The 27,510-nt window shown below is 39.4% G+C and overlaps 1 protein-coding gene across 2 annotated transcripts in view; it reads left to right on the top strand.

Moving 5' to 3' along the window:
* Nucleotides 1-27,510, top strand: part of SPTLC3 (serine palmitoyltransferase long chain base subunit 3) — an 83,617-nt gene that overhangs the window by 30,853 nt on the left and 25,254 nt on the right. For both annotated transcript variants that reach the window (XM_075749766.1, XM_075749765.1), the window contains exons 3-7: nucleotides 859-1,013; nucleotides 1,953-2,101; nucleotides 13,086-13,210; nucleotides 15,364-15,457; nucleotides 26,019-26,124. In XM_075749766.1, coding sequence (XP_075605881.1) covers nucleotides 859-1,013; nucleotides 1,953-2,101; nucleotides 13,086-13,210; nucleotides 15,364-15,457; nucleotides 26,019-26,124 — 629 coding nt within the window. The remainder of the gene's footprint in view (nucleotides 1-858; nucleotides 1,014-1,952; nucleotides 2,102-13,085; nucleotides 13,211-15,363; nucleotides 15,458-26,018; nucleotides 26,125-27,510) is intronic.

Below are 27,510 nucleotides of genomic sequence, written 5' to 3'. Positions count from 1 at the left end.
CCACAATTGTTTCCTATTTTGGCTTTTCAAAGATGCATGCACTACTTAATGAAATATCATGGTCCGGTCTTCTTATCAGCATTCTTATGGAATATCCTTTTCAGTTCACTTCATGATTTGGCCATTTGTTGAGCTATTTTGATTCCAGACATGCCAGTTAAATCTTTTTGCTATCCACCATGGATTACGCATTCATTTAATTCTCCAGTCTCCCACATATGTAACTATATGCCATGTTATTTTATCAGTTTGTTGTATCCAGTGTCTAGTATGGCTATATTGCTGGTTCATAGAAAATTTTGTCTAGATTCCATACCTCTCTTTTAATTTAATTTCCAAGTAAAATCCATAGATAGAAATTAATTGTCAACCAAGATAGTTGTCTTAACTGGCTGTTTGCATGTCCAGTCTAGGCCAATGATGCCAGATCAATTACATTGGACTAGCTTTAATTTAAAGTAGCCAGCATTTCATGAAATACAATGAGTTGTTTATCCTAGTTTTGCAATCTGCTCCATGCACAGTAAAATCCTCAATTTGAAGCATTTCGCTTCTCCAAGTGAAAGAATCATGAGTTCTTTCGTTTCCAGCTTCTCAAATATTGGACTGGAAAATTAGGCCAACTTGTTGACCATTTAAAACAGAGCCAAAAAACCACCCCTAAAAAAGCCAACACTGCATTTCAAGGGAATTAAAGTAAGATATTTGCTGATTGGAGTTGTTTGTGACATAGGAACATGTGGCTGTTAAGCTCTCTGTCTACTAATGAATCAGTTTTTTCCTTTTTAATGGGAATGACTTGGGTACAGAAGCAGACGTTTCCCTAGCAACATAACCCTGTACATGTTTTCAAACCAGGATTTTGTGCCACTTTATCAAGATTTTGAGAACTTTTACACCAGAAACCTCTATATGAGAATACGGGATAACTGGAATCGTCCAATTTGCAGTGTCCCAGGGCCACAGTTTGACCTCATGGAACGCGTTACAGATGATTACAACTGGACATTTAGGTGAGTCAGCTTACACTCTGCAGCTGTCAGTTTCAGAGACTTCTGATACATCTGCAAAGCACAGAAAGTTGTATCTAGCCCCTCGTACCTAGATCCTCAACTAATATACATCAGCATTAATTTTTTTTCTGAAATCAGTACCGTGCTGACAGTCTGTCTCCCCTTTCTTCTGAATATTGCTTGGAAATGCAGTACAGAGGGGACTGAACTCTATCATAAATGGGTTTTGTCTGACTGTGTCAGCACAAGGAAGAGTGCTTACACTTCATGTATAACAGACCTTTAGTCAGAATATTACAATGAAATTTGTTGTATCCCTTGGTTAGGATTTAAATCATAATTTCTTGAATTGCATAAGTGTGACTTCTTACTTACATAGCGAGTCTTTCAGTGAGTTTTAAGCGGCTTACAGCTTGAAGATTTCGGTGTATCGAAACTGTTACTGAATTAAATAGGTATGGAAATTCACCGCATAGAAAATGTGTAGGTTGACTGTATTTCAGCTTATTGAGAACGTATCATAGTGTTTCCCACAACATTTTCCTCATGTTTAATTTCTGCGTGTGTGTGAATACTGATGACTTTGTGGAAGCTATTGCAATTTTCTTGAAAAAATAGTGTATATTGTTACTTAAATAAAGTTCTAGGCTTATTTGTTTATTTAAATCCATAAAAGCACCCTTTCACCTAATACCAGTATATTGCCATCTGCAGCTTGGAATCTGGAAAACATTCTGAGCAAAAAGCACTATTTAGCCATGAAAAGAGGAAGGCTGGAAAAAGTTTTGTCACATTAAAGTATGAGGATTATAAATTCCCAAATAGCAATTTGACAATGGAACAAAATTTGGTGGGAAAATCTTTGAGTTTTTTAATATTCTTTTTGTTTGGGATTGGAGGGAAGGTTGCACTATTCTTTAAAATTTGCTTTAATTATAGGTTTACAGGAAGGACTATCAAGAATGTAATCAATATGGGTTCTTATAACTACCTCGGCTTTGCAGAAACGGACGTTAATGCTTTGAAAACTGTGACCGTAGAGTTACAAAAGTATGGAACAGGGATTTGCAGTACCAGACAGGAAATGGGTGAGTAAACAGCTAGATGGCCACCAAAGATTCTGTAACTATATGCTTTTTCTTACAGATATGTTGAAGGAAATGGATATTTAGAGAATTTTAGTCACATCAACAAATACTTGTTTCACTATTAAAAGTGATTTTGTGTTTTATTCATTATCACATAAGGATTTTTTTTTAAAAGGAAAAACGTCATTGATTTTTGGAAAAGCAAAACCAAATGTGTCATACAGTGGCCTGGGATATTTAGTGATGCAACTAACAAGCTTATTTTTTAAAAGTAGTAAAATAATCATTGAGACTTCAAGAATTGTTCTAGGGCAAATTTAATTGCATCACAGATTTGTATCAGTTATCATATACAGAGTGTTCTGATTGATAAATGAGCTTTTACTTTTTTTTTTTTTAATCCCATGTTCTAAGAATATATTGTAATGTTTTATGAGACATTAACGGGCACAACATAGAAATTTCTAGTGTGCCTCTAAGGAATAAATTCAGGAAGGCTCCATCTGACTATTTTGGTTTATCTATCCTTTATGATTTGTAGGCTGCATGTAGTGTTAGCTTCAATTGTATATTTTTACACAAAGCCTTGCATTCCTGATGGTGCAATCAGCCTGCATTTCAGAGAGAACAATTTTGAGTCATAGAAATGCAAGGAGAGGTTTCTCTTCAGGCTTTATCTTTCTTGGGAGCTACCAAAAGAAAAAAAAGGCATGCTTCCTGGCAGAGAGAAGTCTTTTATAGACTTCTGGGTTTTTTCACCCCTAATCCAGCAACCAGAAAAACTTTCATTTTGTATGTCCCAAAGCAAACTCTCTGCCTCCAGAAATCTTATGGAAAAAATATTGTATTTAATTTGGGGTTTTTTTTAATTTAAAGTCTCATTTCCAGACAAAAAATAATGCAAACCTTATCATCTGCTTCTTATCATAGTTTGAGTCGCCGATAATAAATATGTCAGTGACATGATTCGGAGAGGGTTTGGAGATTGACGCTACTTTCCTTTTGTAGGTGACCCATCTGGTGACTGCAATATATTGTTTAACATGAATTGCATGCTTGAAAGTGGTCACCATTACTAGTCATCTAACATACTGAAGGAACATTTCGCTGTGTGTTTCTCTCTTGGATTCTATTTTGCCTGAGAACATTTCAAGTTGTTTTCAGTACGTCAAAGAATATGCCTGGTGTTCCTCATTCTTTATCTTTTGCAGTATTTTTTATATGGAAGACTGACATAACTTTGACTTATTCTCACAAACAAACCTTATGAAAAGATTGATTCTGTCTTCAAGTACTAAAAAATCTTATTTCATCTTGTCTGTTTTCAGAGCCAATGTATACAGATTTCTAGGACTTCCTCTTCCTCTGAAGTCCTGCACAGTTCTCAAAGTTATCTTGACAGATTGAGCAGAGTTTTAGATTCATTCCTATTGCTTTCACAATAACCCCATGAACTTCATTCAGACTATTCACTACGCAAGAATGGGCTACAAATAAAGAACATTGTACAAGTCTTGTCAGTATCAGTCTTTTAGGGAGTGAATTTCAGAGAGCAGCTTGGACATCGAGGCTTATTAAAATAGGAAAGCAGGGTGTTAAGACCTGGCTTAGATGGTGTAGATGAACAGTCATAGCATTTTGTCCTAGGCAGCTAACAGAGAGCCTGTGCTTGTGCGGCCAGCAGAAAAAGAGGTTGCTCCACAGAGCAGTTCTGAGCAGTGGTTACTTCATTGACCCTGACTCTGTTGGAGCCTGTCTACTGCCAAGAAATGTATAAACAACCTAAGGAAAATAGCTTCTTATTAGTACTGTGGATACCCTCTTTTCTTTTTCCTTTACCTTCTTGTTCTGCTTCAGCTCTATTTTAGTTCAGTTGAACAGATTTGAAAAATTCTGAGTTAAATATGCGTATTTTCAAGAGAGAGGTAGGGAGGGGTGTGCATGGAAGGTTTTACCTTTTTTAATTATCATTTGCCATCTTCATCTTAGAAAAATAGAATGGTTTTGTTCCTGGGCAGATAACATTCCAAAACTCCTGTTATTGTGTGGCTGAGCTAAAGTGGCTTGAAGTAAAAATGCAGTGAGCTGTAGGAGCCAAGGCTATAAATTGCCTGTGGGGTCCTAATCCAAGAGACCACTTGAACATATTTATAATCTGAAGCTAATTAATTTTGAAAGTACTGTTCAGCTTATGTGCATTTAAGTGTCTGGCATGTTCAGAGTTTTACCAAGATCTCTCTCGTAGGTGTCTCTCTTTAAGAGGGATCATTCCACTCCTTTGAGAAGACTTCAGAGAGAGAGAGAAACAAAGAAGAAACAAATAAAATTAATGTGAGTGTAGTTTGAAAGAATACATGGTGGTAAAACTGTCCTTTGTGGTCTTCTGCCTAAACTCCACTGTGCAGACTGTGGAGTGGATATAAAATGCTGTCATATCAGAATGTTGTTGCAGGTAGTTTGCTCTCAGAATAAGTTGATATGGATGTTTTAACATGGTTATTTATATCTTTACAAAACTGTGTTTTATTAAGGAAACTTAGTGAAGCTAAACCTTGCTAAATGTAAAACAGTTATTCTACATTCCCAGAAAAGTAACTTAAGACTGTGTGTAAACATAGTTCAGAAATTAACTTCAGTGAGAACTGTGAAGGCCTCCTCATGCTTTCTCTAAAATAATAATGCACATGCCACTTGAACAGACATTCCTGTTTAAACACAAAAGCATAGGAAACTGATAAAAACAGTGGCTGGTCTTCCTAGATTTGTCCTCCATAAAAAGATTTAAGGCTTTTCACTCCATTTTTAATTCCATGCTCTTTTTAAGTTATAATAATAATAAATCACTTTCTTAGCATAATAGTGTCATTTAAGACACATTCCTGAGGCTTTTGTGGGACTTTCCATCTGAAAGAAAAATATTTTCCTTTTTTTAAGACCAAGCTAACTATTATCCCTTAGGAGCAAGATCTTGGGGTTATAGGTGGTAGTTCCCTGAAAGCATTAGCTTATTGTTCAGTGGTCAGAAAGCAAATCAAATACTAGAAAGTATTAGGAAGTGAACAGAAATCCCACCATTAGAACCTCAGTATGCTACTGTGTGAAGCTGCGGCTTGCTGTCATCTTGAGTACTCTGTGCAGTTCTGGTCAAAAACATTTAGCAGAACTGGAAAGCATCAGAGAAGGGCAACAAGGGTCATCAAAGGCCTCAAACAGCTTCTGGGTGAAGAACTATTGAGCTAGCTGTCTTCAGCTGTCAGAAATGCCTGACATCTGGCTCAAAAAGGGTCTAGAGGGAGAAATTATAGAAATCTTCAAAATTATCTGTGGCGTGGAAGAGTGGCCAGGGTTGACTGTCCATTGTCTTTTCCACTACAAGATCTACAGGGCACTGTATGAAGTTGGTAGAAGGTTTCCATCTAAATACAAGAGGCAGCTGTTCACCCTGGAGGTTGGCAGACCCAAGGAACTCATCGCAAAGAAGGTTGTAGACACTAAAACTTGACACTCCCTTGCACTGTAGGGGTCAATGGCCACATACAGAGGAGATACTAGATATAGTACTAAGAAAGCTACTAGAAATACCAAAACTATTATCTGATTCAGGATGTCCTTATGCTGAAATTAGTTAGAAGCTAGGATACTACTATAGATATGTTTGTCCTGCTTTCATTCTTCCCCAGACATCGATACAAGACCACTGACAGATGAAGGATAATAGGCAAAAGGGACCTTTTGTGTGGTGCGGTGCCTCTAATACTAATTGTTTAGCATTATTTTATGTAATTAGTTGTTTAGTATTAATTTATATTATTACTTATATGCCTGTGGCCATTGCTGTACAATCATTAATACTAGGACTGTGGACCAGCAAATCATCATACAAATTTGGCTTGAATCAAGAATGTGCACATACTCGTATTTCTATAAAGCTGGGCAGCATTTACGATAGACGTGGCATATAAGGACCTAATGAAGCAGTAACCTGGCTGTTTTCAGTGTTTCTGAGGACATTAAGAATAAAAAGACATTAAGGGAAGACACTTAAAAGAGATCAACAGGAAATAGTTATACATATGCTTGAGGCATGTCTTCTAAGAGCAGTAGCTTGGATGAAAGTGGTTGTTTGCAAACGGTAGGCAGAAGGCAAAAAATGTTGATGATATGGTCTGCTTAGAGGTGAGAGACTTTTCAGTTTTGGGTGGTACATAGGGTGGAAGTAGTCCCTGAAGGATCTTGGCAGCAGAAATTAAAGCATAAGTGAGATGCTTGAGAAAATTTTGGAGCAGCTGGAGATGTAGAATGGGGACCCTCTTGGTCAGAAGTACAGGCTGGGAGGAACGATAGGGACCTCGAATGGTAAGAGCATTCTGAGCGCATCTGAGAATGGCAAGGTTAAACTTACCAAAGCCAGAGGAAAAGATGCTGCATTAACTGTGTGAGGTGTCAAGGGGAAGGATACAGACACCTGTGCCTACTGTGTCTGACAAAACTGACCATGGATGTAATTTAAATTAATACAGCTTTTGTCAGCAGAAGTCTCCCCTGCAGGTGCAGAAAAAGTTTTTCTCTTTTTTTTTTTTTTTTCTTGGCTAATTCATTATAAGTGAAGAAACCAATCGGGACATGAAACAGCAGGAAGTTTTGTTTTCTAGGAATAAATGTTGGGTCTGAGATAGTAATTCTTAAATGTTGAAGGACTTAAGTCTTAACCGGAAACCAGCTATTCAAGTAACTGGAGTACTTTGAATGTTAGGCTATTTCGTGTAAACTACCCTCAAAAAATCTCTAAACTATATTTTATTTATGTTTTATTTATTTTAATCTTCTCAAAAGTGTTATTTTTTTAGCTTAATGAAAATGCTAATAAATAGGAATCTAAATAAATTTGAAATAGCATGTATTCCCTCTATATAGTGAAAAGGATGACAACTTGAATGTGAAGTACTTTTTTCCCATGCAAATCAGAGTATTTTAATGGCAAGAGTGGGAGTTGGCTACCGTTGGAGGCAGGCTCACAAGCCTTTTGTTCTGAGCCTATCCTGTCATGTTTATAGTCAGCCTTTTCTAAGCAATGCAACTTAAAATTATTAAGAAAGAAATATGCAAATGATTTTTAACACTCTTACCTGCTTGCTGATTGCAGATGATAATAAAATCAGTAATGTTACTTTTTTTTTTTAAGATAAGGCAGATTATCATGACCTGAACAGTCTTAGACTTAGCGCCAGGGCGGTGATGGGGCTGTCACATGACAGCTGGTAGTTCCAATGCTCTATTTATCTAACTCGTTATTATTCCTTATGGAGATGATATGCATGAGCAACAGAAGCAAATGTATCATTAGTGCTACTTAAGCAGCCAAGCAGGATTCCTGCCTTTTGAAATCCTTCTCCTGTGATTATGCCTTGGACCGAAAGACAAGATGGAGCCTGCACAGAACACTTGCAGGGTGATTCATTCTGGAGGGCATGGTTAGGAGATCACCTTTTAATGCCTAGCTTGCACTCAGTTGTAGGGCTTTTTGTTTGAGGATTTTTTTTTTATATATATTTGATTGTGATCTGATTTCTAAAAAGCAGATCTGAAAACCTGTGCCAACATTTAGACTACAAAAGTAGCTCCATCCTCTTCACTTTTCTGTTAGGTTTTAAGGCCTGATATGAATTTCTAGCAGCATTTCAAGAAGGTAAAAATAGTTATTTGGCTGTTCTTTCTTTTATACCACTTCAAAGCTTTAATTAGGGCCAAGGCTCATTTTAAACTCAGTGCTGTACAAACACAGAAATAAATGGTCCGTTTTTCAGTTAGCAGAAGGACCTAAAGAGCTAAAGTTCCCATAAATTACAGTTCCCAAGTAGGAGCTTAAGGAGAAATACAGCCACATAAATGAGAATGAGTGTGTGTGTCTATATATACTTCATAATCTTGGCTACTTTCTGATAGGATATGGTATAAATTAGGAAACAGTTCATGAGAGGAATTTTCCTTCTGTGTTGTCTCCTACTAACATCATCTTCCTTTTTGTGCCTACCCTCTCGTAAATAAATGATCTAACTTATGATCTAGTTCGTTCCTGGTATTTCACCATTGCAAAAGTATGCTTTACAAAGCGTGATTAAGCTCCGGACAGTCCATCTTCTGACAGGTGGAACTGAAGGTATCAGGAGTAACTAAGGGTTGAGTGACCTATTTAAAACCTAAAATATCTTTAATGTATAATGTTATCTATGTACATGCAAATATTTAGACATTTAGAGATGCTGCCATCCAGGCTTTGGCATGAAGAGGCTGGACTTCCAACTGTAAATTTTAGCCTTGTGTTTTTATAAAGGAAAAAAGCAAACAAAATTGGAAGATCTAAATTAAACTGGAAGTTTTTTTAAAATTAATCTACTTGTTTCTGAGAATCAGTAAATTACGCAGGTACATAGTTATATCTATGACACCTACAGCATCTTCTTAGTATGAAAGTCCTATCAGCTGAGAGCAACATTAAGAAAGCTTGAGCATTTTCTTTCTTTCAAATGCTTCCTCAAAACCCACTTGTCCTGGGGCTCATTTATGCACATGCAGTATTAAATGAGGCAACTACATAACATTACTGTGTGCTTCTCTCCCTCTCTCTTACCAGTAAGTATTGTTCAACAAGTTCAGGCTTTGCTCTTGTAGTGGGCTCTGTTGGACAGTGATACCACCTGCATCATCCACTCTTGTAGAATGGTGTAAATCAATAATACACTTTCTATGTCTTCTGTTTCTTCATCCTTCTGGTAATAACTCATCCAGTCTGGCTTTTGTAAAAGTGCGTACGTGCTTCAGTAATATTATTCTTTCATCTCTGACAAATATCTTACCAGACTTTGTGACCTTAAGTTTCAAATGTGGTAGGCAAGTTTATGTGTTTTGTTCTGTTCCCCACACTCCTAAGGATACCTCTGACAAACCATCATTTTCATAGAGTGATGGTTCTTATTCACCTTGGTGAGTCACATCAGTGATCTACAGGATTCCCAGTTGGTGTTCATATGTGGAAGTGGCTTTTATGGGAATCTGTTCTTTTTCTTTCAATGACTTGTTGCTTATATCAGTTTTATTCCTCCAGCTTTTGTTTATCTTGAAGCAAGCAGGTAATTTCCAGTCATCTTTGGGTCTCAGAATTCCAAACAAAAAATTCTATTAAAGGATCCTGTTGCCAGTGTTGGCAGTTTAACCAGTACATGTCATTAGCACATAAGAACCTGAAAAACTGTATTGGGCAGACTAACCAGTGGCATAAACCACCTTGTCCAAGCCGAAAGTATCAAAGCTAAATGGTGAACTGTGTGAATCACGGGAAGCGCATTTTCAGGCTTTATCTGTCAAGTAGACTGACAGTGACTTTCACCCTAAGAGCATGGGTAAGCCTATGAAAGCCTGCCCAAGCAGAGTCTGCTTCCTGTTCCCTGTCCCCAGAGTGCAGTGGCGAGTTAATGAAGGGAACTGGGTCATCAGATTTTGAAAAGGAGAGGATTTGCTTCGAAAAGTGTGGAAACCTGTGGAGGTGGCTAACATTATGAAAGTCCACTTTTGATAAGATCTTAGATTTTACTTTCCATAACACCTGCTGTACACTATTGCATACGACTGTTCAGCAGGGAGGAACAACTTTCAAAAGAAATAATTCTATTTTGTCTCTTAAAGATGCAGGTAGCTTTATCTTTTCCTTTTTATCTTAAATCTTTCCTGGTAAGATGGCATACATTATTTAGTTGTATTCTCATTTCTCAGGTCAAACCAAGCTGTAGTCAGCATAAAAATCAATGCAGGTAGAGTATGGGGAAAAATTCTAATGTCTTTGTGTAGGACAAGCGTAGAAGGTATCTGTGTATACAGTGTATTAATAAAATATATCCAGTATATAACTTTTCACCAGATCATGATGCTGGTCTGAATTCAGCACTGTACAAGACATTTTAAGGGCCGTGATAACCTGACTTGACACCACTAAGGTTGTATTTAATGAAGACCAGCGTAATTACTGCCTTTCTTATGTAGCTTGAGATGTAGCAGCTTGTGCCAGCGGAAGTTCCTTTGAATCATACTTGCATCTGTCTGGTAGTGCTGTTTATGCTTCTTGGGGTGGTTGCTGTGACCAGCTGGGAACACTAGTGGACAAGCCTCATTCCAGCAGACCTTATCTGACCCCTTCTTTCCTCCAATGGAGAGAAGTGAAATAATTGGTGCAGTTTATATGCTGTCCAAGGACTGACCCACACTTGAGAAATCTGATATGACTAAATAATTGTGTAATTTATTAAATAAATACCCTTTTACCTTAAACTTGGGAAAATGCAAGGTGATATGCTTTATCAACTCTACTCAATATGTATCATCGTCACAAACCTCCCACTGTCGGTACTGATGTGTGTTGTACCGCTTCTGCGGCACCTCACCTACCACCTAATATTGCCATTATCATCAAATTAATTCAAAACTAGGGCTCATTTTGCAAGTCCTTGTCATTCAGGTTTTGGTTTTGCAAACCAAACTCCCGTATTCCAGGATTTGTAGGCAATAGTGGTAAACAATATCATCTGCACTCACTGTTAGGATTAGTAAATAATAAGTAGGAATTGGTCACTTTCAGAATGTCTTGTTCTTTACCATCACAAAACCAGCAAAAATACATCAAAAATGTCCTGTTCCTTTCTGGTTCATCTAATAGATGCTTGAACAGAATAATCTGTAGTGAGTCAGGCTTTTCTTGTTTTCAAAAACAGAAAACATATGATGCAACCCCAAAGAGCACTTCAACTCCACCCCAGTAGTGTCAGATTTACCCCTGGAAGAGTTGGGGACAATTTTCTCATGCCTTAAAATGCCTGCCTTGCAAAGCACACACTGCTTGTTTCTCATGCTTTCACATACCTCCTTCTAATTCAAGCTGTGACCACAGTGTGGTTGGCTTCAAGCTTCCATTTTAAATTACTTCTTCTCTTTGTGTGCTGATAGCCCTCAAGTGACAAAATAATGTCTGCAGGGAACACTAGGGCAGCTGACTGCGCTGGAACCCTGTTGTCAGAGTGCTGTAACCAGGTTGAAGACTAACTGGGCCCAAAATGCAAAAAATATAGAACTAACCATAGAAATACACCCTGAGACCTACTGGGCTTACAAGTTAAGACATAGATTCTCACCCACATCTCCAGTGAGCAGCTCAACTCTGAAACACTATGTGATTTTGTACTTCACAGAGCTTGGTTACTAAGCAGTGGCTGTGTACAGAGCCAGCACCTATCCATGTGTATCTCAGAATCTACAAATACAAAAAGCAGCCATCCTCAAAGAGCTTCATGCAGAGTCAGCTCACATCTACAGGAGGTTCTGCAGCGCCTAATTTTCATGTGTCATGTTACTGAACTTATCAGAGCACAGAGCTAGAGACAGCCCAGCAAAATGTACATCCAGTGCAGTACAATGTGTGCAGAGACACTCTTCAAGCTCTGCCGGAGCTGGCTGAGGTCTAGTAAAACGGAGGCAGGCTCTGAGCAAAACTACGACACCACTGTTCTTTACTGTCCATGTAATCGAGGTTTTTCCAAAAGCCACGTGATCCTTGCTCCTTTTCTCCCTGGCTATTGGAGAATTACCTGCCTGCATGTTTTTTCACATTCTGTTTCCAAGTGAATGCCATTCTTACTTTGGATATTTAACAAGAAAAAATGAAAACATTCACTGTAACCAGCTGAGTTAGTACTGTTGCTGAAACTGTACTGCTGCCATTTTTATTTGATTTTTTTTTTTTTAAATGAGCTTTCCTCCATGATGAAGGTAAGATCATCTTCCTGACTCATCATTCTTGTCAAGACACTCTGGCTAAGCTTGTACTTTCCTCCATTCATCTGCCCTTTGTCCATCACAGTGAACACAGATTTCTTGTTCCCATCAATTGTAATTCACTTTGCCTATATTATTGAGATGTTAATTTGTGCAGCGCAAGTGAGGTGAGAGATTCACTTCCCTAATTTTTTTCTTCTGGTCCCTGCTTACAGCCTTATTCATAGGGGAAATGCTTTGTCAGAATCCACAGGCCACTCTCTTTTCTTCCCCACAGATCATCCTGTAAGAGTTCCTACTGCCTTGGTACCTGCAATGCACAGCCAGGCAACCAAAGACTAGAGAGCTGGCAAGTCGAGATAATTCATTCATGTTCAAAGTTATTTGTTATCTCAGTCTCTTAACACCAGTCTTTCCTTTGTTGCTTTTTGTGTTTTGTCATCCTCCTTTGTGAGTTGGGTGGGAAAGATACTGCTTTAGTTGGAGCACCTTATTTGTTTGGAGACTCAGGCACTAATATTAGATAAGTAACATGTGATAAAGAAGGCTCTCTAGTGTTGCCTTATCGTTGTTGTTTGACTGTTGAGAGGGAGGAAAGAGGAGAGTTATCATCAGTTATGGAGAGTTGGCAGAGCTTTTATCTTCCAAAGCAGAAAAAGATGGAGAACGCTTTTGTTTGTCTATGCATATAAAAATCCCAATTAAGGATTTTGTACACATACATAGGCACCCAAGAAAAAATGGAAGGATCTTGTCATGGGTTTTTGCTTTCACATTCAGAGAGAACTCAAGAATGCCTGAGATGTTTGTCCCATGTTTCCTATAAAAAGGAGACTTTTTTTGTCCTCATTGTGGGGGGAAATAAAGGCAAAAAATTACTCTTCAGAATAAACTATGCCAAAAGTTGTTGTCATGGGAAAAGGACACTTTTTCCCAAAGCAACTGCTTTGCTACCTTAACAGCAACAGTATTTCTTAGCTTTAGTTACAGCTGATTTGTCTCCTTGCCTTTTCCTGCATTACCCCACATGCTCAAGATACAAACGGAAAACCTTCATTAGAACTTAATGACACATTTCTAACCTGTTCTTTTGTATGTTTTATGTCCTTACAATTAATAACTTCCACGGTTTAATGAGATTTAAGATTCCCTGTGCTTATTTCTGCAGGCACCCTAGACAAACATGTAGAACTAGAGAAACTTGTGGCCAAGTTCCTTGGTGTGGAAGATGCTATGGTGTTTGGCATGGGCTTTGCAACTAACTCGATGAATATTCCAGCCCTTGTTGGGAAGGTGAGTACTTCCTTAAGGAACACATAGAGCAATCGTTTATTAATTGTTTTAACTAGTGTTGCAGTATTCTGGGCATACATTAAGCAGAAAGTCTTGATGGAGGAACTAAGCTTGATATCAGGAATGCATGAGTCATGAGGCTGATGACCTTGTGACCATAAATATGCTCCTTCATCATTTTTTCCTAGCTCTAGGTGTTGTTATCACACATACCTAACATCTATTTAAGGATGAGTGATATGATTGTTTAGCTTCTCTTAACGAAGTTGCTTCTCCCTAAAAAGTAAGCAAATTTTGCATCCTGTGTCTCAGGTGTTGTGGGATGAAGTATTCAGGCTACTTGCATAGATATTGCCCAGCTCCCTGTGGTGAAAGATGATGATTAGTTTATTTTTTACAACATTTTCAAAAAAGAGAAAGCGCAGTGTTTAGCATTCCTGATCAACAGATATCCAGCTAGCCCTGCAAAGAAAGCTGGCAGCAAATGCAAGTCTAAAGTTGTGACCGTATGACAAAAGTTAGGTTCTTGTTTGGTGCTGAAGGGACTTCATCTCCAATTTGGGGTACCTAATGCAAAGGCATGAAAATCCATCATCCTGTCAATCACAACTCCTGACGTAAGAAGCAGATACACTGTGCTGTTAGCTGGGAAAATGGGTAGCTCCTCATGCAAGTGCAAAACAGTATTTCCCGCTTGGTGGAGATGGAGTGAACTCACTGTGTGGTGTATGATCAAGATTTCTTCTGAAACACTGGCCTAGAGGTGAAGTCACTTCTTTACTATTGAAGATGAATCCAGCTTTTGCAAGAGATTTCTAAAATACATGTACATGAGGGTTGGGCAGGGAGAATTGCTTCAGCTGCCCAGAACATGACCTTCAATCTGCAATGGTGCTGGACAAGTTGTCCAGCAATTTCAAAGGCAGCAGATACAGAGAATTAATAAAGGTAAATTTATGAAATTGCAGACACACATAACAGCATAGGATACTTGTCCCGTGCTTAGCTATAAAATAACTTTCCTTCACTTAGCTGGCCGCATGTGGAGACTCAGGCCTCTGTACAGAGGTGGGATACTTATATCTAAGTGACACAAATAAAGATATTACTATATTTATTATATAGAATATAACTATAACAATCTAGTATATAATATTATATAGTATTTTAATATATGTATTACAGATATTATGTAATTGCCCTATGTTGGGGAGATTTATTCCTACATTTTCCTGTCTAATTAAGCCTAGCAGCTACATTTTCTTGCCAAGATGCATATACTCTTACTGTTAGTTCTGCATACCAGTCTTTAGGCAGATTTGTGTGAGTATCTCTCAACCTAGGCATAATCTGCGTTTCCAAAATACATATTTACTTAATGTTGTATTGCCCTTTGGGTAATGAAACCACAGCACAAGATATGTAATAGAAAGGAGAGTTAAATTATGGTTCCAGCTTGAATTTCAACTGTGAATCCTGGCTGCTGTTAATGTAATATACAAAGTTATTTCTTCTGCATTTCTATTTTAGTTTCTAAAAAGAAAATTAGTTTTCAATTGAGTTAATTAATGAAAAATATACCACAGGTGAACTGTGTATGCATTTACCAGAGAAAGACCCTGCCTGGTGCCTAGGCTCCACTCACATCTTAATGGAAGTGGGCTTTACGAGGCATCAATCTGTCCTAATCTCATTTCTGCAGCTCAAAGTCCTGATGTCAGTCCAGCCTCAGTATTACTCCTCCTTACATTACTGTCATGCAGTCTCTATATATGGGGTGGTGACTGCATTTTCCTTGCAACACAAAATAGACTGTAGACAGATTATAGAGGAAGCCACATCATTTTATTTTACTATAAAGCAATCAAACTCTACCAGGGTTATTCACTACTTTCCAGTTACGGGAAATATTTCTCCCCTTTGCACCACCTGGGAAAGCCTGAGAATCAGATCCCACAGTTTCTGCCTGCCTTTGCAGTGGGTCTTCAGAAAAGTGGCAGAAAATCTAGTTAATGTTTAATACTTAGGGCTTAATTGGTGCAACGCTATGTCATAGACACACATGTATGCTGACACATGCATGCACGCACGCATATACGCATGTCAACAGCCTCCCAATTCATGCAGATGCTTATTGTACTCCTTCTCCACAGGGCTGCCTCATTTTAAGTGATGAGTTGAACCACACTTCTCTCGTTCTTGGTGCAAGGCTTTCAGGTGCTACTATTAGAATCTTCAAGCATAATAGTGAGTATTGAAGTTGGAAATATTTAGAGGCAGAGTTGTTTACACCTCAAAGACATGAATGCTTCCTTTCAATGCTTACTTTGCTGTCAGTTCCCAGAGAATACTTTTGTCTAGGCAGAAGGATGAACTGTTCAATATTATGAGTCATTTCTGATGGGAAAAAATAGTGTAATATTATAATTGCTATTGTGCATGATTTGGGTCATCAGCTTGGACCTTAATTTCAAAATCAAGAGTCTTAATCTTGTTCTGTCTTTTTGACATGCTGAATGACTGTGTGCTGTCATAAAGGTTTTACTGTTATTGTCACTATAGCCAAAATAGTACAAACATATTTTCCTGCCTCTGTTTCTAGCAGGTTCAGTGCAACCAGAGTTACATTAATATGGCATTACTTTGAAACGGTTACCCTGAATTGCCGGGGGGCTATACCAAAGATGCAGATGGTTTTATCAAGAGCATCATCCCAAGTATTCTTTGAAGTATTATTTTAGTATAGAAATCACACATTCACTTCACAATCATATAATTATCTTCTAAAATACTCGTGCTTTTTAACTTTTATTTAGTTAATGCTGCTGTGGTTACTGTGAGAGACGTTGTGATTGGCTTTGATAACAAGAGCTTGTTCTTTTCCCTTATTCCCTATTGCAATTCCCCTTTCCATCCCCATTGTTGCCACCAGGCAGTGATTGCAACAGAGGTTAACAAGCTTAGAGAAGTGGCGAGGAATGAGAAAAGAAATCTGATCACCTTTGTTAATAGCTAATACAGTCCCTTCTCTTTATTAAGTGTTGTGTTCAGCCCTGAGGTGAGCAAAAATGAATTATGCATATGCTGTAAAAGGCCTAAGGATCTGTTGGAATGAAAAGCACACTATAATTATAATATAAGGTGTTGTTATAATTAATATATATTCACAATTTGGGCAAGAAGCAATTTCTGAAGATCATTCAAAAATTAAAGATCATCTGAACCCGCATGTTTTTACAGAAGTAATTATTCATAGATTAGCCTGTAGCATACCCCAGCTTGGTTCAGTTCCACAAATCTGGATATGCTAGGCATGGTTGCTATACCAGTCTTTTCTCAACTCTTCCCTAGTTTGTTCAGTGCCTTATCCTATTCAAAATTATGTTTGCATCACATCTTGTGGGATGACCTCTCGCTACCTGAATCCAAATGTTCTCAGCCTCTCCACCCATCTACGCTGCATGCAGCCCAGCTGGCTTGTGTCACTTCCTACAGCATTTCAAAGAACATTCCAGTTTGAGGAGTGTATTACTCTCAAATGCTAGGGAAGCAGTGAAGGCATCACTTTGAGCTGTCATACTTGCTTTAAGGAATTTGATCTCTAACCATCCGCCAATATTTCATTCTGCTCCCAAGAATCATTAGAATCGTAGCTGATACCTAACCACTCTCTGTTTGTGCTTATGATAAAGCCGATGTTCTTTTGTGAATAATATATGAACTAAAAATAGTAGTGACTTGTCCAAAAAGCAGTATTCCATCACTGGAAAAGGTAGACAGGCCCCTTAAGGGTCTCAGAAAATGTCAGTGGAAGCCCATCCAGGTTGCTTTGAAAAAACTCATTGCTTTCTAGATTAGAGATCTGATTTGCCAAAGTGAGTCTTGTATGCCATTTCTGAGACATCACCTTAACTTATTTTCAAAATGAAACTCATGCAAATACTGTGTGGGATTTGAGTGTCAGCTTTTTTGTCATACAATTTTGTAGGCCTTGAGCGTTAACCTAAGTTGCATTTAGAGAGCACTTCATGCGAAGCGGCTTCACACATTCATGCTCTCTCAGCCCACTGTGAGTCTCTCAGTATGTTAGTTCCATGGTTAGAAACTTCTTTATTTTGAATATTTCCTTAGTCATACCTGTGGGTTACGCATCACCAACAGCTTTTAAAAATCACATGTGCAGAAATGTATTTATGTGCCTTTTGCTTTGGAGAAAATAGGATGTGTATTAGGGGAGGATAGCAGTGGAAAGCGTAATGCAGCAGGACTGCCTCTGTAGGATGCACGGTTTCACCCAAAACGAAGTAGACAGTATTGTTCTCTGTGGATCTCTCAGAGAGTAGTATAATACAAGTCAGTACAGCAAATTACTTAAGGATACACATAACCAAAACTTCCAGCTTGTGTTGGGAAGGTTCTTTTCAGTTAGGCAGGTGCTCGTTTGTTTTGTTAGATGAGAGCTGTGTTTTGCTCCCAGATTATCCTTCTTGCTAATGTGTGGATATTTAGCACATGTACAGGCATGCACATGCATGCCCAAATTGTCAGAGTATGTCAGTGCTGTCATTGTCATGCTTATGAACAGGGGAATTAAGCCGTTATCCATGTCATACTACTTGATGCAAAAGAAGGGTTCCTTATGCTGTATTGGCCCTGTGAATGAATACAAAACTTTGCACCTTGAGTTTCCACTTGAAGATCTTCAATAAGCATTAATTTCAGCATCAAGTAGTAATTTTGTCTTTTTTTAAATCCTCTTCTGTATTCTAGTCAAAAAGGCAATACCCTTTCCAAGGACAGGGGGTTGATATATGTTATGTCATATAAGGAAATCAATGACCCTTTAAAGATTTTAGCCCTGGGCATCAACCAGAGGATGTTTTTATGTCAAAGGCTTGGCTAGAGCCCTTTGATGAGCAGTTGGAACAAGGTGCAGAAACAAAGAATAAATCTGAGTCCTATCCCAAAAAGGATTAGGGCTTAATGCACATTTCATTCTTACTTGTATGTATGGAGCCAAGTTGTGTGCTGACATGAGTTGGCTTGTCTCCTTTGGAGCTGTGCCAAATTACACACACATACTGTTTGACCCGGTATTGCCCTACCCTAAAGACAATAGAAGAGATGCTGGGCGGTACGACCACTAGTGCCTGAGATGTGCTTTCTGTGCAGGAGAATCAAAATAACTTCTAATCAGGCAGCAGGTTTTGAAGTTACCTTTTTGCTATTAAAAATCAGCTTGAGAAAGCAGACCTTTTTTCCATGCTCCTTGTTGCTTACATCAGCCTCTTTTGAAATGCTGTGTAATACCCTTGATAAAACTGCCTAGAACGTATTTGCTTTGGCTCCGACTTCCTTGGTTGCACATGTATAGAAGGGACATTGGGAGAAGGGTGAGGTGTGAATGTTTGTTGCAGTTGTTATAAATGGTTGTCAAAATGAGGAGAATAATTATGTAACAATTTAGTGAAGCAATGATATATTTTCTGAACAAGCTATTTCCTGAATATTATACAAAAAACATGCATAGGTGTGTTCTAGTAACCTCCCTTTCTAAAGAGCTTGGCATTGTAAATGTCTCTCCCCTTCCTTTTTCCCCCCCGTTACGGAAAAACTATTTTTAAAAGAAAAATTATAGGAAATTTTGTTCTATGACAAAAATATTTCACAGAAAAGAGAGTAAAACCTGCCATTTTAAACTTGCTACTGAAGCACATTGATCTTTCAATGGCTAAATCTATAAAACTGTGTTAGTTTATTTCAAAGCATATAATCTCTAATACTGGATCTATTTGTGTCGTGGTTTTGTCCCAGCCAGCAGCTAAGCACCAGACAGCTGCTCGCTCTCTTCCCCTCCCCAGCAGGATGGAGGAGAGAATCGAAAGAGTAACAGTGAGAAAAACTCATGGGTTGAGATAAAGACAATAAATAAAGCAAAAGCCGCACACACAAGCAAAGCAAGACAAGGAATTCATTCACCACTTTGCATCGTCAGGCAGGTGTTCAGCCTTCCCCGGGAAAGTAGGGCTCCATCACATGTAATGGTTACTTGGGAAGACAAACACCATCGCTCCGAACCTGTGTCCCCCATTCCTTCTTCCCCCAGCTTTATATGCCGAGCATGATGTCATATGGTATGGAATATCCCTTTGGTCAGTTGGGGTCAGCTGTCCTGGCTGTGTCCCCTCCCAACTCCTTGTGGGTGATGTGAGAAGCACACTTGCTGGTGGGGTGGTGTGAGAAGCCGAAAAGGCCTTGACTCTGTGTAAGCGCTGCTCAGCAATAGCAAAAAAACTGTTTCCAGCACAAATCCAAACCATAGCCTCATACTAGCTGCTATGAAGAAAATTAACTCTATCCCAGCCAAAACCAGGATGATTTGTCGTTACTCAAAAGTAAATAATTATGCTTATTTCATTAGTAAGCCAAGAAGAAATTTCTACCTTTTACCTTAATTATGTATAATATAATTCTTATTCTTACAAAAGTTAATGAAATTGTATTTCAATAAGTTGGTAGCTGTCCTAGGCATTAGACTTTTCACAAAAAATCTGAATAGTTTTTCTGGAACAGACAAAATTATTAGACCTCTGTGCTTCTCCTAAGAAAAATAAAAGGCATCTGGATGTTTCTCCTTTTTGACAAAAATATTGTGCAGGTATATGACAACGTTTTCAAGCCTTAAGGCGAATAATAGAATAAAAATGTGCTGTGGATCTGTAAGTCCATTTTTATTTGGACATAGGTATGTGCCCTGCATCCTGCCTACCAGTGAACAATCCCTTCCTTGTAAACAGATAGGAATTTACAGGCCTAAGCTGAGAGAAATGCACAGGCACACACCTGCAGATCATCTATGTGAGAGAAATTTAGGAGAATACTCCGTTTCAGCCCTATAACTAAAAACCACTGAACAGGGCATTCCCTTCCTGTGGGCTGTCATTAGCGCTATTGCTAGTCTTCACCCTGCCAAGGTCACACCAGTACACCACACAGTATTTGGCCTTTAAGGGACTTTTTCTATTCCAGGGACTTGTGAGTTTTTGTGGATGCTAGCAGCAAATCTCAGCTCCCTGGAGCCCTTGGTCTGAGGAATGAGTGTAGGGGATTTTATTTTTTTTTTCTTTTTAATTTTAGGACCTCAGCAGTCCTAAATTTATGTAGTAGCATTTTTAGTGGGCTAAAATAGTTCTGACCTGCCTATAAAGCATCTACCTTTTGTCTCCCCTGCTGTGGAGTGAGCACTATTCAAGTCACCATTTCCCAGGCAGTGATTTGTTGAGGAAGCTAGAAAAGAGCTGCGTTTCTACACTTGAAATGCAGCCAGCAGCATGGTCCAACAACGAGTATGCTGTGAGAGGAAGGCAGGAGGCTAAAACATCTCCCTGCCTCTGTGGCAGTAGTAGCCTGGCCTTGGTTAATTTTGTGCCAGAAGGTGTTTGATGTTACCCTTACCAGGTCCGGGCTCCAGGGAGCCTCTCCCGCCCTCCCCAAATGACCCACTTGGGGGTCCTTCAGCTATATGAGGGCTACATTCTTGGATGTTTTTATTTCCTGATCCAGGGAGAGACTGACTTATCACCTGCTCTATTTTATTTCTAAGACAATCTTCTATTAATATCATATATTTTGAAGCACTTTTTCAGAACCTCTGACCTTTATCTTGGTTAAATATTAGCCAAAATCCCTTGACCCTTCCAATAAAACTTGAAAAGCAAAACCAAATAGCTAACCATTAATGAGCTTGTGATTTTATCAAGGGTTTTCTGTCACGTCAATTCTGGGTCTTATATTGGTATCAGGTGCAGCGTTTTTTGGTCTTATACTTCTATCTTTGTTCATTCAGTGGACGGATGAGTTGTGTTACTGACTAACTACATCCAAGTGAATTCTGTTCGTATCGGCCTGTATAAGAAAGTGCTGTACAAGGCTTGGGATTTGTTTATTCTTTCTAGTTCTACTACGTTTTTCACCTATAGCATCAAGTAACTCAATTGCAGTCATATTTTTAGGTTTAGATTTGCAATTGCATGAGCAGTCTGTGGTAATGTCATGACTACATACAGAAATCAGGCCATGGGGAAGAAAAATTTCCAGTTCTCTCCATTGCAAAGGCACTTCAACGTGCAATCAGAACAAGCGATACTACGAGGAGGGCGGGCAATTGCAAGGTAGAACCAAGCACCTTGGTTAGATGAAAATCTGGCTTCTAATCTGCTGCTTTGACCCACATCTGAAATAGGGATCACAGTAGTATGTTCCTAGCTCCTCCTTACGCACCTTTTCAGAGTGTTGTGAAAGTAGTAAAGGGTTTTTCTGGGTTCTCGCAAATCAGGTGGTTGATGACAGAAGTGTGTCATGCAGGTGTGAGCTGTTCAGGTTTCCATACAAAACATAGTTATGTGCTTGGACAACAGTTGTGAATTTATGTTAATCCAACTCTGGCATTTCTCAGTCTACTCAGTCAAATTAATGCTTTGGAGTTCAGATATGTGTGCCATGGGGACACCTTAAAGAGAAAACACAGCTAGCTGGAGGAGTTGTAGTTAACACTGAAAGACCTTTTAGCCAGCGGAAGGCCCTCACCTTTCAGTGCAAATATATTCTCTAGCAAAAAAGAAGGAAAGAAGATAAAGAAGTGGAAAACTCTAAGTGCATGCCTTTAAGCAAGCAAGCAAATAAAATAGGGAGGAAACAAAAGAGATAAATGAACAGGTAAAAATTAGCAAAAATCTCTTTGATTGCAAAACCCAAAGAGTTTGCAGTGGCTTAGTACAAGATGGTTCCTTAATTTATTTATTTTTTCTCAAAGGTGTAAGTGGCCCTTGAATTTAAGAAGGGAGGACGGTGTTATAGCTATTACAGAGCAGGATGAGAGGCACACTACCCACTAAGGTTTTGTCCTCCTTGAAGCCTCTGGCCACTATCAGAGACAAGATTATTGCACCAGATAGGTGGGCCACAGCCTAATCCAGTTTGGCTTGTATTTCCCTGTGACACATACAGACGCTGCCACAGAGAGGAGACTGGTATATCCTGTTCCTAGCATGCTGTGTCTGCATTTGCCCTCTCTGATTTGAGAAAGCCACGTCTGACTGGCCAAGTGTGAAGAGGAAGCTTTCCTGAGCGAGTGCACTTTACTTTCACAGACGCATATATATATATTTTTTTTGAAGGGGCAGGGAGGGGAGTCTCAGACTGTTACTGTGGCTGCAGTAATCACCATTCCCACCACCCCATTCCAAATGAAGATATTCAAAGGGGTGATTTCAGGGAAATGACTCTAAAAATGCTTTTGTTGTTCAGAGCTGTGCCAGTAGTCAGGTACTTTTCAAAGACTAGTTTTCAATAGAATGAAACCCACCTTCTACAGTCCTACAGTTATGGTTTATATCAACAAAACCGTTGTGGTGGTTTCCCTTTGTTACTTTAGGGATCTACAAGGAGGGACAGCATTGGAGCTAGCCACTCGAGTCGCCCACAAAAGGACAGTGACCAGGAAAGGTACCAGCGGGAGGGAGAGCAAGAAAGGAGGTGGCAGATGCACTGCAGCAGGGGAGAGGTGGTTGCATGGGAGGCTGAGAAGGGATAGGTAGCCACGGAGTCTGCATGAACTTACATGAGAGTGCAAAATGGAAGAAACTGAAAATGAGAGTGGCAACACAGGATGAAGGAAATAAGAATGTGATAAGGGTAGTAGTAGCCTGTTTATTTTAATTAAAAAGGAGTCAGCTGACATCATGCAGGAGATTTCCAGCCCACACAGAGGAACGGTGATGACATGCCCAGCATTGCAATGTAAGGATGAGGGGTGGAGACGCCGTGTCTCCCTGCAAGGAGGCACTGAGTGTGCCTGGGACAGGGCAGGGGCCACTCCAGGAGCCTGGAGTCCCACCGGCACTGGAGGCAGCATGACACACGGCTGCCTGCCCAGGTCCAGGCTCACTTCGACCCACTGGTGGTTTGTGGTGTTGGTGCTTCTGTTGAAGTCACTCTGAAGGATCCCAAACAAGGATTATGCAAGTCTGTATTAAATTCTAAAAAACCTAAGCGATCCACTGTCCCCACTTAGGAACCTTTATCCTCCATATCTAGACAATATGCCACAGGGACAAGGTGGGAACTGAGACAAGGATAGATTTAATTATGCTTTGACTAATGAATCAAGAGAAATTCTTAACGCCACCTCCTGGGCTGGTGAACGGTTGTTAGCCATTACCGCTGAAAAGCCTGGGCTGGTGATGGTCAAACAAGGAAGGACAGTTATTTTCCCCATAACTGGTTATTCAAGATGGACTCGTGCAACTCATCATCTCAATGTTCTGGTGTATCACAGTCTAACTTTATTTAATGGGCAAATAATTTAATATCTGAAAGTCACCTGGGCTTGCACTGTTGGTTTTTTTTCCTGGGGTTCAGTATATCCCACTTTCTGGAAAGTCTAAGCACAAGGACATAGAGAGCACTGCATCTTCACTTTGAATAACAGAAGCAGCCCTTTGGGGGGAAGATTAACGGTAACAGTTTTTCTCTTCCTTTCCAAATTAGGCACTACAAGCGCAGACTAAAAAGGCCAGTAAAATTCATGTGCACCTAAACAAGTTATGTGTTGACTGTTAGAGGCATAAGAAAGGGTCACACATACCTGTTTTTGATAATAAGGCACCGAAACCAAAGCGAGATAGCCCTGATACTGCAAACAGACAAGTCCTTAGCCTGTACTCCAGCAGGACTATGTCATGTGTAAAGTCAAGCAAGCTTATCCTTCAGAGAGGTTCTTCCCCGTCTGCAGTCTCCTGTTCAACATCAGTTTGGACTGAGGAGTTATTCACATTCATGTACTTTTTAAACAGCTCTATTGAACAGTTATATACATTTTACTTCTCTCTGTCCTCTCCTCTTTTCTTCCTTTCTTTTCATGTGGATATATGTTAAAACAACTGAATCTTCAAGCCATGCTTTCAGCTCGGAGGACTGGGCAAACTGCCTTTCCTGAAGTCTAGAACAAATCTGGACTGACACAGAGTCAGAATACTGAATTGAAAGGCCCTGTGTGATTCAGAGGACAGTTTCAAAGGTCCCAAAAGTATTTAGATGACAGTGGCGTTGGTAGAGAAATAATTAAGTGGAGAAAAGGGGGTGCCCAAATTTTACTTTGAGTGACTGACTGAGCTTTCTGTCGTCCTGGAAAGTCCTTTAATGCTCAGAACTCAAAAGGATTTCTGAATGTTATCTACTCAAAACAAAAGAGAAGGTGAGCAGCTCTCTCCTATGAAATATGCACGTACTGCAAACGCTCAGCTGGATTATAAATTCCCCTTTTAAAGCACCAAGGAACTTTTATTTCCTTGATCGCCATCTAGTGGAAGCTGTGCTGTCTGCATTGCATCATTCGTAATGGTATTTCCATCTCAGAGCTCATTGAGCTGTGCAGATGATTGTACCACTGAAGTAAGGGACAACTTATCATGCATGTATTGTGCTTTTTAAGTTATAACAAGGTCTTGCTAGGTCAAGAGATTACACAGTAGGGTGCAGAGTGGCACAGGTGTTTCTGAGAAATTTAGCTTTCACTGAGATCAGTAAATGGTACTAGCAGGAGGTGAGGTGGAAGGGTTCATGTCATAACCTGGCCATCTCTCAGGTCACAATTTATTTGTGATGGAAGAGTTACTGTGCAAATGGCTCTGTTTCAGTCAGGTAGTAACCAAGCTATATAGCTAAGGTGTATTTTCTTCGGTCGGGACAATTGTATTTTACAGATCAGCCTTGTACTATTTTAGAAGGTTGTAATAACTGCATAAAGATGTGCTGCAGAAAAAGTGGGGTTATATTGTGAAAAAATGCTATTGATTTTTCTCAGCTCACAATTTGAGCTGGTTTGTAGTGTTCCTCGCGGTGTTGTGAGTCTCTGTAAGATGTTCGTTGAAAACATTTTGAAATGTCAATCCAGATTCCTGAAAGGTACCAGAATAATTCATTTTGGTGAGTGTTCATTCATGCGCAGACACCAGTATGCTGGTTAGATTTCAACTCTGCATTGAGAGTCACATTTGGTCTGACCCTTATTCCTGCGATGTTTCTTCTTGTTTCTTCCATGTTTTTCAAAACTTCAATGGCTTTTCTTCAAGAATTTTTATTAGATTATCCACACTCAGCCCTTGAGAAAGCAGCTAAGTTTCTAACGTTGTTCCAGGCCTCCTTATATCAAAGTTCCACCAGTGCCAAGCATTTTGGCACCAAGTTAATGCATCCATGCCCTGTGCTTGTGTCCACTTGTCTCTCCCTCTCTCATCAGCAATCTTTCACTCACTTTCCTTCTTGAGAAGGACAAGATTTCTCTTACTGCCATCCTGACATGCTTCACGCAGCCTGATCCAAACCTTAGCTGAAGCAGTGCATGCTATTCATGAAACTGCAATGATGTTGGAAAGCAAAAATTTACTATTCAGAAGCCTTTAGGCATGAGTATCAGCGAACCAGAGAGACAACTGCTGGCAATTAGCCTCAGTATTTAAGCAAACTGGTTCCCTTTGCCTTTAAATAAAAATGTATGCCAAGAATTTCTAGAAGTTACCCAGATAAGGAAGCTTTTTGTAACTCTCCTTGTTACTAGATTGCATGCAGGAAATTAAATCAATCACTGGGTCTTGCCTACTAATAAAGGAAGTTTATTTTCAGGACACATTTTTTTAATGTTGACATTTTCTGTATAGGAAAAACTAATGCCCAATAGAAAATCAAAAGTTCTTTAGAAAAATCTTTGTTAATGTTTTTCCTTTCTCCTTTTTCTTATTTTTACATAAAGATATGCAGAGCCTTGAGAAGTTGCTGAGGGATGCAATAATATATGGGCAGCCTCGAAGCCGCAGAGCATGGAGAAAAATTATCATCCTCGTGGAGGGCATTTACAGGTATGTTTGTGTTTTAGAAACATGACTGCTCTTTATCATTTCTGAGGACAGAATGATATATTGAGTGAAGTGAACTTTGATTCTACGTATCTGAGAGAAATCTTAATGAGAGTGGAGGCTACGATAACATTCTGTGATCTTATAAATATGTTAATTTCCATTATATCAGTCTGAACCCTGGTATAACTTGCTCCAGTTAGATCCTGTGCATTGTTTTGAATATTGATTTAGCAAATCACAGTGGAGTGGGAGATGTACTGTGAGAGCAAGACAGATCATCAGCTGGTTGGTGTATATTGTCACAGATGTGATAAAATTCATGGAGCTATAGTAGGTGAGGAGTTTTGCTAAGTGAGTAAGCTGAGTTTTCTAGAGTTGTTTGTTGTGCACGGGCAGATCAAAAGGCAGCTACGCAGAACTAATTAAGTTCTGCATGAGCAGTTCTTACCCAGCTGTTGGAATCTAAACCTCCAGCTGAACATAGGCCAAGTGATACCAGCACCTTTCTAGTAATTAGTGCTAGATCTAATGGACTCATACTTTAACAGCAAAAACAATTAAAAGACTGGCTTTCAAAGAATTGTATAGTAGTGGTATTTCATGTAGCCCCAGTCCCTGGAGGAGTTTGAAGAAGAGCAGTGCCTTTGAGAATCCATCAGATAATACCAGCATCAATAATACCATGTAATTATAGAGCATCCTAGTCAGCTCTGGTTCACTAGTGTGGTGCATCTTACACTCAACCAGAAAGACAAACCATCACTAGAGGATGAGCAGCAAAGCAGAGGCACCAGCCAGACTCACCATCCTGGGCTTTATCCTGGCAACCGCTCAAGCCAGGAGAAGGTGGCTGGGGAGGCAGCCATGGAGCTGGTGGATGGCATGGAGGGGGAGCCACTGGTGGGCAAGGAGCTGGAGCAGGAGAGGCAGAGATTATGAAGAGGAGGGAAGGGCTGAAGAAGCAGGGAGAAGCAGGGGGTAGGAGAAGGATAGTTTTGGGAGTAGGAACACCTGCACCAGAGAGAAGCAAATCAGAACTGCTCATTCACAGGACGTGATATGGTTTATGAAAGCAACATTAAACTTTCTATGTAGGCATCATATCATGCATTGCTGAAATACAGCCAGTCTAGATAGGCACTCATTTATTCCTTTTTATTGAGAAATGCTAGCACAGCTGAGCTGATTAGCTTTTTTTCGTATGGAATCTTTTACGATTTTATGTCATCCCAACTTCATAGTTTTCAGTGCTTTCTTTTTACCTAACATTTTCCATCTGCAAAGAGAACAAATCAGTCCTTATCTAAACACCTGTCACTCAGAGCTGAAACAGGTCAGCAGCAGACCAGCTGATCCAAAGCAGGCTGAACGTCTCCTTTCAACCAG

This window comes from Balearica regulorum, chromosome 3 (assembly GCF_011004875.1).
Source record: "Balearica regulorum gibbericeps isolate bBalReg1 chromosome 3, bBalReg1.pri, whole genome shotgun sequence".
NCBI lineage: Eukaryota > Metazoa > Chordata > Aves > Gruiformes > Gruidae > Balearica > Balearica regulorum.
The sequence above is the reverse complement of the archived record's forward strand: the minus strand, read 5'-3'. Positions and strand labels throughout refer to the sequence as shown.